Here is a 17,040-nt window from a genome sequence, read left to right as displayed (position 1 = left end):
GTGTCCACTGCCTTTAAGATTGATACACAGTCAAAAAACAATCTTAGCTCTTTGTGAAATGGAGCCCAGCTGATCATCTGAAGTGGTTTCAAATGAAAATTATGACCATAACAATAAGATTCTTTGTTTGACCACAGGCTCGATCAGGTACCCTAGCTATTGAGGACATGGACGGAGGGACATTTACTATCAGTAATGGTGGCGTATTTGGCTCCATGTTTGGTACTCCTATCATCAACCCCCCTCAGTCGGCCATCTTAGGAATGCATGCTACTAACGATAGACCAGTTGCTATCAATGGAAAGGTATGGCTTCAAAATAGACCTCATGCACATTACGTCATTTGAGTAGGGAGCCCTTGTTTAGAGGTGAACAAGAGGCTGTTAATTGGCCAGCCACGAGCGCTGTTTGTACAAATCTGTGCGTTTCCATTATTCATCACTGATTTACCTCTAAGATGGCGTCTGGATGACATATTAAACTGCTCACAAGAAGTTAGGAAACTGTTTTCAATCAAGTATATTGTTATTTGAGTAGGGAGCCCTTGTTTAGAGGTGAAAAAGAGGCTGTTAATTGGCCAGCCATGAGCGCTGTTTGTACAAATCTGTGCGTTTCCATTATTCATCATTGATTTACCTCTAAGATGGCATCTGGATGACATATTAAATTGCTCACAAGAAGTTAGGAAACTGTTTTCAATCAAGTATATTTTTATCATTTATTACTCTGTTTTTATTAAGTGGTATATATCAGTGCAAAGCTGAAGTGTTCCTCTTTAAAATGATACCACATTTGCAATGATGACATGTAGATGGACTTGGCCACATGAGTGAGAAAGAGACACAAATCAAATGTGCCAAAATTAGCATTTTGTGTTACTGTATGAACAAACAATTGACACTGTACTTCAAGCAAGCAAGGCAACTTACTGATCTTAATCCACTTTATATTGAGACAAGAAGTTCAGTAACGAGTCTTGCAAATACCCCAACAAGGTGTTTCATCTTTGTGTAAACCATTCATGCAACGCCTATACCTTTGTGTGGGTTCAACAGCGTCCTCTCTTGATATTTTGCTATTCGCGATAAACCTTATGCAGGGAGAATAGGTGCTCGATGGCACGATGTCTGATTGACTTGGGGTGGGTATTCTGGTATTTTCGTTAAAAATAGATCGGCTCCAATTGTGTGTTTGTGAGCTCGGGAACGATGTCTGATTAACTTGGTTATTTTTAGTTAAAACAGATCGGCTCAATTGTTTGTGTGTGAGCTTGGGACGGGCGGCGGCAGTATGTTTTATATAGAGTGGAACCGGGTATGACTCAGAACCGAGCTTTTTTTCGGAACCGGAACCGAGCCCAAAATTTTTGGAACCGCCCAAGCTTAGTCGTTTGTTTGTCTATGTGTGGGGAGGGAGTGAAATTTCTGCAGAGGAAGAATATCAATGTTTCAAATGACATGGTTTACATTTCTCTGCAACAAGTCAAGCTGGATTCTTTCTAGACGTTATCAGGGTTTCACTCATTTTAAAACTGATAAAATTGTGTAAAGTTATCAGATGTCAGTCACCTGGAAAAATAATAATAATGATTTCTGCTAAAGTTTTGTCACAATGACTCAAAAAAAAAAAATTTAAAATATCTCTCAGCAAGATATATTTTATAAGCAAATAAGAGATTTTTGAAGAAGAAAAAGTAAGGAGAACCTGTAAATTGTTTTTTAAATGTTTGCAAATAATAGTTTGATGATATTTTGTGTGACAATTAGATGATGGGAACTAACTAATTCCTAAACAAAATGACATTGCATTTCTTGTTTCAAGAGAAAGATAGAGATTTGCCTGACCCTTTTTATTCCCTGAGGTATAGATGATGTGACCTCTGACGTCACTCGAAAACCATATGTGGTTCGCGCGCAAACCGCCGGGCAAAACCTTTGTGTTTTGGCAGCCAGCTAGAAAGTATATGCAATCTTACCATGACTACGCGTATTTTTGCCCGGCGAAACATGACGTATACTGTGTTTTTTCAACAGAGGGCGGTTTGAATGTAAACATAGGTCACATCTATATTATAATCTCCTCATTTCTAGCATCATTGTTAAATTTGTCCATTTCCACAATCATTTCTCAGGTTGAAATCCGGCCGATGATGTACGTTGCCCTGACCTACGATCACAGGCTAATTGACGGCAGAGAGGCTGTCACCTTCCTCAAGAAGATCAAGTCAGCGGTAGAGGACCCAACAATCCTTCTCCTAGACCTGTAGAATCATAGACAGGGTGGTGATGCAGACGATCATTAGTCCCTTTCTTAAAATTGACTTGTTAGTTCCTAGCTCACACAAACTGTGTGGCATTGATTGATTATTTATTGGGTCTGCATAAGCTGGTTTTACTTGCACAGTATTACAGTAAAAAAAACAAATATTTGATAATTGCCTAAAAAGCAGAACTGGTCACCTTGTTTAAACCAACATCCCAATCCCAACTCGTCTCTCTCTCTCTCTTTTTCCTTAATTGTCTATACTTTTCACTGCATGAGGGCGCTTTCATCGGGGAATAATTGTCTTGCATTATTATGGAGTGGTAGAGCTAGTAAACACTTGATCATTTGGGAGTGAAAGTTAAAGACACTGGACACCTTTGGTAATTGTCAAAGACCATTCTTCTCACTTGGTGTATCTCAACATATGTATAAAATAATAAACCTGTGAAAATTTGAGCTCAATTGGTTGTCGAATTTGCGCCATAATAATGCTTGATTTCGAGACCTAATTCTAATTCTGAGGTCTCAAAATAAAATTCATGGAAAGTTACTTCTTTCTTGAAAACTACATCACTTCAGAGGGAGCCGTTTCTCACAATGTTTTATACTATCAACAGCTCCCCATTACTCTTTACCAAGTAAGGTTTTATGCTAATAATTACATTGAGTAATAACCAGTAGTGTCCACTGCCTTTAACATCCCAAGAAGTTGAGAAGAAAACAATGGAGTTACATCTAGTTGAAAGCCTGAGCTTAGTATGCAAGTAGATGGAACTGGTAGCCTGAGGAATAAATGAGACTTAAGAGAGCATTATGGCTGGTGCAAATTGTAAACTGAATCTAGCTGCCAGAACAGAGATTTGCGCAACCAAAGGTGCTTTACTTTCCTGATCCTGTTGACAATGATCGGGATAGTTCAGTCTCAAAACCTGTGGGTTTTTGCCATTTTTATTTTTAATCTTTCAGAAGTTTAAAATGTGCAATTTACTACCAAAGAAAAGAAAGACACAAATCTGCATGATTGAAATGTTTTTAGGTTGAGTGGTTTGCTTTGTTGTGTAATCCCAGTGTAACATCATACCACATAAGACAACAATGTAATTTATTTTTGCATCAATAAGCTGGTACATAAGTTCCCAATTTCACAGATTTGGCCCGTTAATGACCAACCCATGGCCTGTTCAAATTATAATACCTGATACTTCATATCTTATTCCTTATTTATATAGGATGGTGTTATATTGTACACCATTGTTACAGTGTTTATTTTGATCGACTGTTCTTTACAATTAAATGAAACATTTCTCTCTGGAGGACTGTCCCCAAGGAAAGATTTCTTTCATAGACCATGAAAGGAAGGTAGTTTTGTATCCTGAAAGATAGTAAGAATTCAGTCATCTTAGTGCTTTACATCTGGATTGTAAACAGCTGAATTACAACTTTTTAAGATACCCATCTTTTTGCCATTTGCTCAATTTTCTTTTCATTTTCTGTCTTTTTCAGTTTTTTGTAGTTCACTTTTCTGACAACCATTGGCTTCGCAAAAAAAAAACAAGAATCAGAAATAAGTAGAAATTATTACCCCAAAAGGCAGATCCTATTTGATTGGTTTTCATTGTGTGAACATGAAGGTATGGATTTTAAAATCTTTGATTTTGTCTGTTGGTGAAAACATTTCAAGCCTTTGTATTTCTGCCCAAAATGTCAACAATGTTGTCGTTTTAAAAAGACCATTTGGTTCATTCAATCCATACAATTTTTATTACCAAGTACCGGTATGGTGTCCACCAAGGCAGTGTTGAAGCCACTGTGCTGTTTTGCTTGGGTAAGATTAAACTTTCATCCAATCCTTGAAAAATTGGTGGATTCATAACAGTTTTGAGATGGTGTATGTGCGCCAAATAGATCTGGTTCATCTGTCACTTGTTATCGGAAGACTTAGTTGGAAAAAATAACAAGTTAATTGATATAAATACAATTCTATTGTCACTTGGTAGCCATCTTTGTGAGTTTTTCTTTAGAGACAAATTTAAATAAATAATTGGTTTGTTCAGAAATATTTGAAATAATATTAAAGTACAGATTTTAAACATCAACTTGCTTTCACTTTTGAGTATTATGTTTTGTGTGCACCCTTTTACTTAGACTTGATGACAAGCTGCCTATGTTACTATTCTGCCGTTCTTGCAACAGTAACAGTGCAATTAGCTACACATGCAATGGTCGTAGGTAGCGACTGACTCACACCTCACACACACCGTACTGGGATCATCGGTGTGTGTACCGTCCCCGTAACTGCACCACACTCCCAACTGCATCGCGCTTAACAACTACCGTTTTCACTTTAAGACTACCTTTTACTTGAATGCAAGGTAGCAATACCCACCCCCCCCCCCCACCCCAGCAGTAGGCTGCTGTATTTTGTACAGTCATTTTGAACCCTCGATCTGATGTTCATTTGACCATAGAGCAGTCTTGCTGTATGATTTGACGAAATAAGTTTTGGTCAAAACGATACCGAGAGTCGTTTTTAGGATAACAAATTTAATACAAACAACAGTTTACAAGGAAGGAAGGCTACCTTTTTTTTTTTTGGGGGGGGGGGTATTTGGGACCTGGGAAAATTTGACCTAGGGCTAATAGACCGGTCTTAGGCTCCGCCCACGGTGCATGTGTGAGCAAGAACACGTGAGCCTCTCCAATGCCATTCTGCACAACTCTGTTGCGTGCGCCAAGCAAACGCGCATGCATGTCGGACCTTAGTTTGTTGCGCAATGGGTTGTGATAGACCTTATTGCAAATACCAATGCGCAAGCGCAGACTGTTGAATGAGGTGCATTGTGGGATAGATATCGATCAAATTTGGATACCAGCTAGACCACAATGTACCTAATTCCAAGCTTTACGCGCGCGCCCCAGTATTTGCGAAAAGGTCTATGGTCAATACAGAATGGGGCGGGGCTAACGAATCGGTCTATTTCATCACTTTCAAATTTTTTGCATGAGAAAAATTAACCAGTCAGAATTTCAACATGCTGAGAACTTCAACATGGAGGTAGGAAAAGGTGATAAATGTGACAGTATTTTTGCAAAAAAATGACCCAACTGATGGTGTCAAATAGCGCCACCACGCGTGTAGCTTTGTCCAATGTCTACCGTCTGTTATTGTAAGCGCCCTCTGTTGACACTTATCTCAAAGTCGGACATGCGCTGATGATCAGCTGTGTCTGTGTGTGAAGTAATTCGCGATTATCATATCGTCAGCTGAAGGGTCGTCTATGAAAACCACAACAAGGGGAAACCTCGCCAATAAACAAAAAGAAAATAAATCATTTCGACGTCCACAATACCACTGAAAAACTCTCCAAGATAGGTTCGAGAATGTCTGTTCGTCGTGCTCGTCATGCAGGGTCCTGGTACAGTAATTCAGGTCAGGATCATTCCAAAATTAGTGTTGATTTCCGTGTTTTTTTTAATAAATTCTTTTTTATTTAGAAATCGTGAAATATTTGGAATTGATCATGATGACTTATCAGGGAGCCTGCGAAGTGATGATGATGTTACTTTGTTCATAAAGTTCGCTGTAGACGAATGAGGTGTACAGAATTTTTGTTATAAACAATTGCAAATTTGTAACAAATGTGTTGTGAAACCAATTACCTCCATGATTAAATCAACAGATTACGATCATAAAATAAAACGTTGGAGTGAATAATTTCATCCATGAGCTGACTTTTAAGTTTTATCGTCATTTAACTAGAAGCCTCTCGTTCTTGTGTTGTAACTTGAGTTTATAAATAGGGAAGGTATGCTACTGTCACTAATTAACTTGCCGCATCATGGACCTCATTTTAAAATTAAGAAATCTAGAGTAGAACTTGAAAGAAGAAGTGTCGTAGACCCAGTGACTGGGGTGCTAGATTCTATTTTTTCTCGAAATTTTGACATTTTCTAAATGACCGATAATGTCAAAATTTTGAAAAAAAAGAAATCTACTAGCGCCCCAGTCACTGGGTCTAGAAGTGTTGAAGGTCAAGCCCTAAGGTTACTTGAAGGAAGGCTTGCAATTGATGACCAATAGACCTTATGCACATGACGTCATTTCAGTACGGCGCCCCCGCATTGAGGTCAAAAGGAGGTTGTTCATTGGCCAATCTATGTGCTTTTCGATTGTTTCGTCACCGTTTGACCTCAAAGATGGAGGCTGGATGACGTCAATGCATAAGGTCTATTCATTTTTTAGATTTAGTTACAGTTCAGTAGTGTCACTACCAATCATAGATTTTTTTCAGAAAAAATGTGAAAATTATGGAAAACATTGTCTCAATTTTGTATTTTTAACCGAAGCTCAGCACTTTATGATTTGTTTCAAATGATCTACATCTGCGCTGATATTCAGCTAAGTCCACTTCTGGATGTAAAAGCTGAGGTGAAGACTAGGTGTGCGTGAAACAGGTGGAAAGTTGTGCTTAGAAAATAAGTGCAAGTAAAAACGACTACTAAAAAAAAAACTACTTACAATATAGGCCTAAACAATAAAACAATAAATAATGCAATGATCATTTGTGTTGTACAAGCTTCAATGTGTAGGCTTATTTTAATTTGTTTGGGTTGTTGAACATTTCTTTCCTTATCATTATCAATAAAAAAATATGTATTTTCACAATTTATGTTAAAAGGTATAGACACCCAATGTGTACAATTTTGTGCAAAACAACTGCATATTTAAAAAAAAAATATTTTCTCATTATAAAATACATTAAGGGTAGGTTAGTTTGTAGTTTGGTTGTGTTACTAACTTATTGTAGAGTTTGCTTTATTTTTTCATAAAAAAGCCAAGTATGATTTGCTGTTTGTATTGTGTGATCTTGTTTTTTGTTAAATTGTTGAATTGTTATATCTTTAATATTTAGTAAATAATCTTTAATTGATGAGAACAATATTGATTAAAGATACATAGGCCAATAGGTTAAATTTTTGGCTGATTGACCTAAAGTTAGACAGCTATTTTTGTTTAATCTTGAAAGAAGTTATAAACATTCAGGGTAGGCCTAGGCCCCCTAGTTTTATTTTTTTAAATCATGGTCAATACTTTGCCGTCTGTCTGCACTTACATGTATCTCCTTCCAAATGCGCACTTTTACTTAAATGTTGTATGCATTGAGAACCAAGAGGAACAATGCATCTTTATCCCTAGACTCATCTGATTCAATACCATATTTTCGTTCATGTTCCAATGTAGAGCGATGTCTATCTGATGAGCTTGGGGCGTGGCTGAATGATGCAGAGTCTTCCCACCATGGGCCAGCAAGAGCAATCATCTCACCGTAAGTGGCCCACTCTAGCTCACCACAGACGTACAGCGGCAATTTCAGGGCCCTGACCCTCACAATGTAAAGACTTTGTTCTTGCATAGCCTCCTCCCCGGCGCCAACTAATATTCAAAGTTGGAGAGCACCGATGTACAAATTAGAACGTTCCTAACATTTGGACTTTTGAGACACTTCCTTAAACTAAGGTCCAGTGGTGAGACTAAAGGACTTGCAATCACAAGGTTGTTGGGTCGAATCCTACCAAGCTAACCGCTGGTTTCACAATGACTACAATAAGTATTGTCATCTAGTAACTGAGCTTCAATTTGTGCAATTCACAACCAAAGACGTTAAACCAATGTTTGTATGAGAGAGATTGGCTGTTGTCAGCTTGGTGTTTCCCCTTGTGGGAGTTTGCCGAGCTCCCTTGATTGAATGATCATCAAAACAACAAACAAACAAACAAAATTCCAGAATTTCAGCATGTCTTGAAGATTCTTTATAGTTGCTCCTGATCGTCTTAACCAACACTTGTCAACTAACAATGATGTTTTATATTTACAGGCATGCGGGATACTCATACTGTGGAGCATGCGGTGCCCATGCCTACAAGCAAATCGATCCCACCAATATGTGAGTTTAGTTTGAAACTTTTAGTAAGGAAACCAACTCGAGGGTTTCTAATAAGTGAAAGGGATACTGTTCCTAAAAGCTCCTGGAAATCTATAACTCTGAGGATAACTAAAAGGGGGATATGCCATCATTTCAATGTAACCAGTAGGGTATCATGGCCAAGCTGTCCAAAGCCCGGTTCATACTTCCTGCGAATGCGAATGTGATACGAATGTTGACGTCACAAATTCGCACTGAAAAAAATCGCAGCAGTTCAATTCAACTCAACTCACTTGCAAATATCGCTGCGAAAGGAGGGTTGTGACGTCAAACTCACGTAAAATTCGCTTTCGCATTTGCATTCGCATGAAGTATGAAGTATGAACCGGGCTTCAAGCATTGAATTCAAGTTCTTGTGGTCAAGTCATCAGAGTGGGTTCAAATCCTGGTCATGACACTTGTGATCTTGAGCAAGATGCTTTACTGTAATTGCTTCTCTACGCACAGGGGTCTAAATGGGTACCTGCGATTGGTAGAGGTTGATATTATGTATGAAAAAGGCCTTCAGAGCGCCTCGGCAGCTCAGGGCTTTACACTCCCCAGGGAGCTGAGAAAGTTTAAATTAATGTTATTGGCCCAATGACCAGGGCCCCAATGTGAAGCGTATTGATATGTTATTGTAAAATGCGCTACAAAAGAACTAGTTATTATAACCTAGATCCTACTTTCAATCCTTTTTTGTCAGCGTTGAATCTGACCCAAGTTGGTTGATGCTGACTTGTGTTTTTGTCATAATGTAAACTGTTCCTTTCCATTGATATCAACAGAAAGCGAATCTTTATACTAGGACCATCTCATCATATGCATCTACCAGGCTGTGCTGTTACTAGATGCAAAACATACGAGACTCCTTTATACAATCTAGTTGTAGATATTAAAGGTAACATTTATAATTTTTACTTTTAACTTGTTTTATTGTCTTCTGTTTTGATGATATGGGCCAACGAGTAGACTTTGACCGAATCGCTGATGTTCCCGCGAAATGACCTATGGAAAAGATTTTGGGTTGACTCATGAACAATTGACTAGAGCAGAGTTTGAACAATTGACCTCTGGATTAGTGTGCTGGTGCTCTACTATTTTGGTAATTGGTGATTTTTTACAGGCAAATTGGAGACAACCAACTGCACCTTGTGCAAAAGAAATACTTCAGGTGTACAAGAGACATTTAAGAAACAGTGTCTATCTATCGTATAGAAAATTGCTTAGTCCTTCGTGGAGAATGCCTAGAAGTGTTTGCCTGTCAATTTCCTCACGTGACATGGCCCTTAATCACAAAGGGCAACTTTTACAGGCAACCTGGAGGCAACCAACTGCAGTCAATGCTATAAGAACAATTTGTGAGAACATTCCAATGTGAATGGGTTCTCTTCTTGGAGATTGCATGGAACTTGTTGCCTGTAAATTGCCTGCACAATTTCAGACGCATTCATTGCTCAAACCGTTTACATGATTAACGTTGACAGTTACCGAGGAGCTTCATAAAACTGGTCACTTTGATCTGATGGAGCTTCGTACTGATGAAGAGGAACACAGCATCGAGATGCAGTTGCCTTATATTGCAAAGGCAATGCAGAGGTAGGTCTGTCCAAAGTTACCAGGGAAAGGGCGTCAAAGCAATTGAAGGAACACGTTGCCCTGGATTGGACGAGTTGGTCTATAAAAGGCGTTTGAAACCGTTTGTTATGAAATGCATATGGGTAGAAAGATGTTCTAAAAGTAGAATATAATGATCCACTCAAGTATCACTAACAATGGCAAGGTTTTCCTTTTATGTCGCGAACTAACACGGTTGGCCATTTATGGGAGCCAAAAAGTTGACTCCCATAAATGGCCGACAGTGTTAGTCGACGAGGTAAAAAGAAAACCATGCAATTTCGAGGCATATTTGTGAGACATCTTTCTACCCATATATATTTTTTAACAAACGGTTGGAAACGCTTTTCAAAGACCAACTCGACTGATCCAAGGCAACAGTTCCTGTGCAAAATTGTGTTTCAAGTTTTCTGCCTTTCTTAAGTCATAGTCATTAGATGAAGGCTATATTCTTCATTGGACTGCACATGTCTTTGGGGTTCCCTGAAAAAAAAAACCCAATCTTTCCATGTTGAGATGAAGAAAAAATTCTCCTTGTTTATTGAAACTTTTCTCTTTAATGCAATAGACTGATCCATTAAGCTCCGCCCCATTGCGTATTTACCAATCACAACCCATTGCACAACCGAAAGTCCGACACTATAAAGTCCGACATGCGTGCGCATATGCTTGGCACGTGCGGCAGAGTTGTGCAGAATGGCATTGGAGAGCCTTGGGCAGAGCGTAATGCATCGGTGTTTTCAATATTATGTTGAATTTACCACCCCCATTGGAGGTTGTACCTACATACTTGTTTCCAAGCCGGGTTCCTCAATACTTTACTATTTTTTTTACCTTGTTTATTTTCTCCTTAAAACTAATGTATTGTTTGCTCTTGTAGATCCTTTGATTTTGATTTTTTAAATTTTTTATAGTCTGTTTTTTAAATGTAATGAAACAAATGAAAAGATCTCCCTGATTTCAAGATGCAAATGTTGGCAACACGCTTGAATTTGAATAAACCATGATAAATAATGATAACAATGAGTAATCTTCCTTGATCTCCTGATGCACAGCAAGCAGGGTGAGTTTACCATAGTGCCTATTCTAGTGGGCTCATTGCAGGAGAACGGGGAGAAGATGTACGGCCAACTCTTCAGTAAATATCTGGCTGAACCTGAGAACCTATTTGTTATCTCCTCGGACTTCTGCCATTGGGGTGAGTTAAGGCTGAGTCACACTGCAGCGATAACGAAAGCGATAACAAATCGGACGCAAAGAGAACGCATTCTATTGGTTGAATTGCACCACTCTGAATACGCCCACGCTCATTAAACCAATAGAATGCACTCTCTTTGCGTTGCCATCGTTATCGTTTTTGTTATCGCTGCAGTGTGACTCTGCCTTTAGACAGGTTGAAAAATAAGCTTAGCTCTATGAGAATGTTAAAGGCAAAGTATACCTTTGGGTTTTTTTTTTAACCGCTCATTTGTTTGAATCTTATAAAAATATAGATGTATACAATAAAACTGACCTGTTAAACTTCATTTCAAAGGGGTCGCGTTTTTAGAGACCTCACTGAAAATTATAGGCAAATATGTGCATTTTTGGGGGAACCTTTGTGGATCTCACTTTATTTAGTTGGGGTTTAATTCTGACAATGATACTCTGAAAACCAACTTATTTCACCAGTTCCGAAAAATTACCCATCTCACGGGGCAACCCTTGCACTAAATGGTTAAATATTGATCAGAAGGATTTGTAACTTTGCCAGTTGTAGTACAAACAGGTGAGGTTTGTGGTAGCACTTTGTGTAAATCTCTTTTGAGTAGTGTTGGTTCTAAGAAGAACTGGTGGACAACTCAACGTTTCGATCAGTATACTCTGATCGTTGTCAGATGAATGCTGGACTCTGTCTCTGGATGCTGCTTAAGTACTGCCTTGTAGGAGATAAACTGGTTGAGTTGTCAAGCACCGGTTCTTCTCAGAACCATCCAGAGATTTATATTATAAGAACTAGAGGGCGCACTGGCCGTTATACGCGGCCCGGCATGCGTGCATACAGCCATTTTCTAAGTTGACAAAACAGCATCGCACAGCGTGTGTTTGTGCGGCCATTTTGTAAGTTGACAAAACAGCATCCTGTAGCGTTCAATAAATACAAACTCCAACGTGTACTTCATATTCAACGCGCGTATAGAATGGCACGCGTGTCTCCTTGCGGTCCCGCCACGGTTGTGCAAGCGGTATCATCAGTGCGCCCTCTAGTTCTTATATATAACTCTAACGACCCATCACTACTCAAAAGGGATGTACACATGGTGCTATCGCAAAACCTCACCTAATGATTAAGAAATGGTATAAGGTTAAAGGAACTCAAAATTTGTTTATCAATTGAATTATAATTTTTTTTTTTTTTCAGGTCATAGATTCAGTTATAAATATATATACAACGATTCCTCCAAGCCAGAGTGCCAGATTTACCAGTCCATAGAAACTTTGGATAGAATGGTAAGTAGTTTTGGCAATTTGGTCATCACAATACTTGTAACACCTGACAATAGATCCAGACCCAATTGCATGGGCTGCCGTCGCTGTGGACAATTAATGAAAAGGTAAATTTGTGTACGTACCATGCACAACTATCAGCCAATGAGTGGTCTTTATTTGACGTCGGTGAAGGCGCTGTTTACCCTGTGATGTCATAAGTACAGAGATCATGGTTGGTGGTGCTGCTTTCTTTGTAAAGGGCGGCTGCAGCTGTGGCTGTATGAATCAGCCATAGCTACTGCCTAAGCTGCCAAAATGAAGACAAGGCCTAAGCCGATTTTCAAATTGCTATTTGTTATATGTTTGTGATATTGTATTGTTTTAGTTGTACATCTTGGTATCAGTGGAAAACAGCTTTCATTCTGAGCTGATTTTAACCCAGTATAAATGAAGAATAAATAAATAAACAAATAAATAAATATTTGATTTGTCCTTTTCAGGGAATGCAAATCATAGAGAACCTAGACCCATCTGGCTTCCGTAGTTACCTTAAGACTCATGGAAACACCATTTGCGGAAGGCATCCCATAGCAGTTCTTCTTAATGTAAGTAGCTAAGCGCAAGATAATTATGCTTTCCTGAAAAAAGGTTACCAGCCAAAATGCCAAGTCACCATGTAACTTTTGTGAGTGGTGTCATTCTAATTTTTGCTAAGCAGACAGTTTGTGAACAATGGGTTACTATAATAATTACTCTGTAGTAATGATTTCACTCTTTTCCCTTTTTTTAAACATTTATTCATTACTTTTGTTTGTACTCCCCCCCCCAGTTTGGTTTCTATTGTGTCTCATTTAGTGTAGGGAATTACATCTCAAGCTCTGTTTTATCTTCAGTCTATTTCCAAATTGGCATTGATTATCGAGGTGCCTTTCTTTATTTATCCTATACAATCTGTAACTTCATTTCATTATCGTTCTTGATGTTTCTGAAGCAGGTACATGTTTGTGTTCAGTGAGATGTTCAGGGCTAAATTAGTTAAATTGCACTTGACTCAAACTCTGGTGTTTCTGAACAGCAGAGTGTGGGTTCGAGTCCTGGTCTTGACACTTGTGTCCCTAAGCAAGGACTTAAACCTTATTGCTGAATGTTTTTTTATCGAATGCTTAAAGGGATTTACTCAAAACAAAAATTAACTTAAACATTTACTTGGTAACAAGCAACGAAGAGCTGTTGATAGTGTAAAACGTTGTGGAAAACGACTCCCTCTGAAGTAACGTAGTTTTTGAGTCTTTTATTCCTATCTGAAGGCACACAAATTCGTCTAACAAGGGTGTTTTTTGTTTCATCATTTTCTCGCAACTTTGATGACCGATTGAGCCCAAATTTTCACAGGCTTGTTATTTTTATGCTTATGTTGGGATACACCAAGTGAGAAGACTGGTCTTTGAGAATTACCAAACGTGTACCTTCCCTTTATATAAGTGAATCAATGTGTGGTGAAGAGGTTTTCAACTAGTGGTTTAGTCCCAACGAGGCCTGGTTCTTGATAATTTTACTGAGACGAAGTCGAGGTAAATTATAAAGAACTAGGCCTCGGCGGGTTTAAACCACTAGCTGAAAACCGATTCAACACACTTTGATTCCCATTCATAAATACCTTTTTTGGTCAAAAACATCATCACTTTTTGGTCAAAAAGTAAAATAAATGCAAAAATTATAATTGTTTAATGATTTCTTTCAATACAACACCCCTCCGCGTATCGTGTGATGTGGCACAACTGTTTCAGCCGTTGCTCTCAACCAATAGGAATGAAGAAACTGTCTTATAAGAACAGGTGCAAGGTCGCGTGTCACGCCCATGAATTAACACTTTTTACCCGTCATAAACAAAGGTTTATACACACCCACGTGACGCGCTCTCCACCAATAGGAATAGCGAAACTGTCTGAGGTATTTATGAATAGATTTAATGTGAATATGCAATGTGTCACTTTAGCCTGCTTTAATAACCATTGGTTGAAGATTTAGTGTCTACTATGATCTGTATTTTATCCTTGCACCAATATATTGGTAAATTTTAGTTTTCAGTAATTCATTTTATCTTCCTTTAGGTTTAATGTTAATTCAAATTTCTTATTTCCAACTTAGTTCATTTATCTTAATGTATATTAATTTGTCCAAACATTTATTGGTACATTCTTATCTAGTGTATTTCTTCATATACATGTGTCCTAGAGCATGATTCGTGCACTTTATGTATTTTGGTATAGTTTTATTAGTATTTTTTATTTTATTTGTGAAATTAAGTTCTTCCTTTTTTTTAACCGTTTTTTCTCTACAGGCCATCCACACCCTGAAAACTCAGAATGGACGTACCATGTCGCTAAAATTCCTGAATTATGCGCAATCCAACCAGTGCAAGAGCATGAGAGAAAGCTCTGTAAGTTACGCTTCTGCCTCCTTCACAATGAGCTGAAAGATGCGTTATACGGCCATGTCATTCACAGATTGGTGATCGTTCTCTACCCTTGACCTAGTCTCTGTTCAAGGCGCTCCTGTTTATTATCTCACTACTCCTGCGTCTAGTTTCCATCGCTGAAAGAGTCACCAATAGAGGGCACTATCATCAACGGACTGCTATCACACAGAGCACAGCTAAAGCGAACTCCCATAGACCTTATCGCAAATACTTGGTATGCGCGGTGTAGGCGTTGAATGAGGTGCATGCTGGTCTAGCTAGGCTCAAGTTTGATCCCTAGCTAGACCAACATGCACCTCATTCAACAGTTATGGCTTGCGCAATGGGTATTTGTGAAAAGGTCTATGATACCGTTCTATGGTGAGAGTGCGCCCTCTTGTGGCGATGGATCATAGAGAGAAAGTAATAACAAAAGGGTCTTGAATTAAGGCTACCCTTGACCCTCCTTGTTCGACACAAAAGTATTTTGTACTTTGCCAGTTTTCGTTATTTTTGTTTTTTTTTACACCGACATTGTCATTAAAGCAAACGAGCTCACACAACTCTTAAAAGGTGTTACACCGACATTGTCATTAAAGCAAACGAGCTCACACAACTCTTAAAAGGTGTTCGTAAAATTGGTGGTATTACTAATAATTCAAGAATCTGAACAAAAAGATCATTCCTGCTCACAATATTTTCCACAATTTGCTGGTGGAGGGTAGACCTTATGCATTGACGTCATCCAGTGACCATCTTAGAGGTAAACCAATGGTGAAACAATGGAAAATGCTCAGATTTGTATGCGCAGCGCACAGGAGTGGCAAATTAACAAAGTCCTTTTTACCTCTAGGCAAAGGTGCTCTACTCAAATGACTTCATATGCATAAGGTCTATGGACAAACTCATTTTTATCTACATAAGCACAGAGACATTTGTTATTTTCACTGAAAAGTTTTTTTTCCCAAATTGCTGTTCAAACCTTCAGCCTGGCTTTTTTGGTGTTTTTATCTGAATGAGACGATGATCTTTTTATTTGATTGACACGGCCTTAGCCTTGGGGGGACGATGGTGGCATCTCAGGATTTATTCAAAGTGTGTGCGGAGTAGAATTGTACAATAGACTGATCCATTAGGCTCCACCCACAACGCACGTGTGGGCAAGAACATGTGAGCCTCTCCAATACCTTTCTGCACAATCTGCCGCGCGCGCCAAGCATATGCGCACGCATGTCAGACCTTATTTGTCGGTACTTCGTTGCGTTGTGATTGGTCAATACGCAATGGGGTGGAGCTCAATGGATCGGTCATTTGATTTCGGCGTAGGATTGTACGATTGTTTTCATAGCGTGTTTTTGTAATGCTCTTCTTTTTTTTCTTTGAGCATGAGGATCAACTTCACTTGGGAAATAGTGCAGAGATGAGAAATGTAAGTAAAATATAGGATTGGTATTCATCCCAAAAAATGTTCTTTGTATTAAACGTCAAGCTCACTGATAAGAGTGGTTTTGCAAGGCTACGAATACATATACATTACAGCTACGTCAACACGTTGTGTGTTCACGTGATGCCTTTCAGAGACTTACATGTTTTGCATGCATGTTTTGCGTGTTGAGATGCGCTGTCGTGGTTGCAAGGAATCAAAAGATGAAATCAAAATCTTATTCGTTATTTACGGTCAGTTTATACTTTTGTGAATGTCAATATGTAAACAAATCGTGACGTCAATGCAGAGATGGCAGCGAAACATTTTCAGAATATGGCCACAGTTCACCTCAAGCAAATCCTTTTGAAGTATGAGACGTCCTATTCCAGTTTCCCTACTCGTTCAGTAGTTTTGGCCTTCAGAAAATTTCTCTCTCAACACTTAGATTTGCTGATCATTTTTTTGTGCTTAGACAAAGTATATACAAATATATGGGAGACCCATTGCAATTTTAATGGCTGCTAAAATAGAATGATTGCAGTAAAGGCGTAATAAAATAGTAAAAGTTGTAACTTATCCATATAAACAACAGTAAAGTATTTGTCCGTAAAACCCATAATAAATCCCTGTTTAAGAACAAACAAACCTAACGAAGAAAGTAATTAATCAAGCTATTGCCAGATATAGTGCGAATCCAGTAATAATCTTCAAAAACAAACAAAATGTTGTATTCTTGGACTTGAGATAATAAGTCTTTAAAGTTGTTGAAATAGTTTTCATTTTAGATATAGAAAAAATAGTAAATTTTGCTTTATGTTCGAATGTGTTCAGATATGTTCATT

General features: G+C 38.4%; 2 protein-coding genes across 2 annotated transcripts in view; both read left to right on the top strand.

Moving 5' to 3' along the window:
* Positions 1–2,696, top strand: part of LOC117298327 (dihydrolipoyllysine-residue succinyltransferase component of 2-oxoglutarate dehydrogenase complex, mitochondrial-like) — a 34,466-nt gene extending 31,770 nt beyond the window's left edge. Inside the window, exons 14-15 of the mRNA XM_033781514.1 lie at positions 138–305; positions 2,132–2,696. Coding sequence (XP_033637405.1) covers positions 138–305; positions 2,132–2,266 — 303 coding nt within the window. The 3' untranslated portion in view covers positions 2,267–2,696. The remainder of the gene's footprint in view (positions 1–137; positions 306–2,131) is intronic.
* A 2,767-nt stretch (positions 2,697–5,463) lies between these two features.
* On the top strand, positions 5,464–15,048 carry LOC117300574 (protein MEMO1-like). Its single transcript, XM_033784234.1, has 9 exons — positions 5,464–5,695; positions 7,508–7,592; positions 8,142–8,210; positions 9,017–9,129; positions 9,716–9,827; positions 10,901–11,043; positions 12,247–12,335; positions 12,815–12,919; positions 14,656–15,048. Exons 1-9 carry the CDS (start codon positions 5,647–5,649, stop codon positions 14,788–14,790), a joined length of 900 nt encoding a protein of 299 aa, XP_033640125.1. The 5' UTR covers positions 5,464–5,646; the 3' UTR covers positions 14,791–15,048.
* The last annotated feature ends 1,992 nt before the right edge of the window (positions 15,049–17,040 follow it).

This window comes from Asterias rubens, chromosome 1, assembly GCF_902459465.1.
Source record: "Asterias rubens chromosome 1, eAstRub1.3, whole genome shotgun sequence".
In the NCBI taxonomy this organism is placed as follows: Eukaryota; Metazoa; Echinodermata; class Asteroidea; order Forcipulatida; family Asteriidae; genus Asterias; species Asterias rubens.
This window is presented reverse-complemented; position numbering and strand designations above follow the sequence as displayed.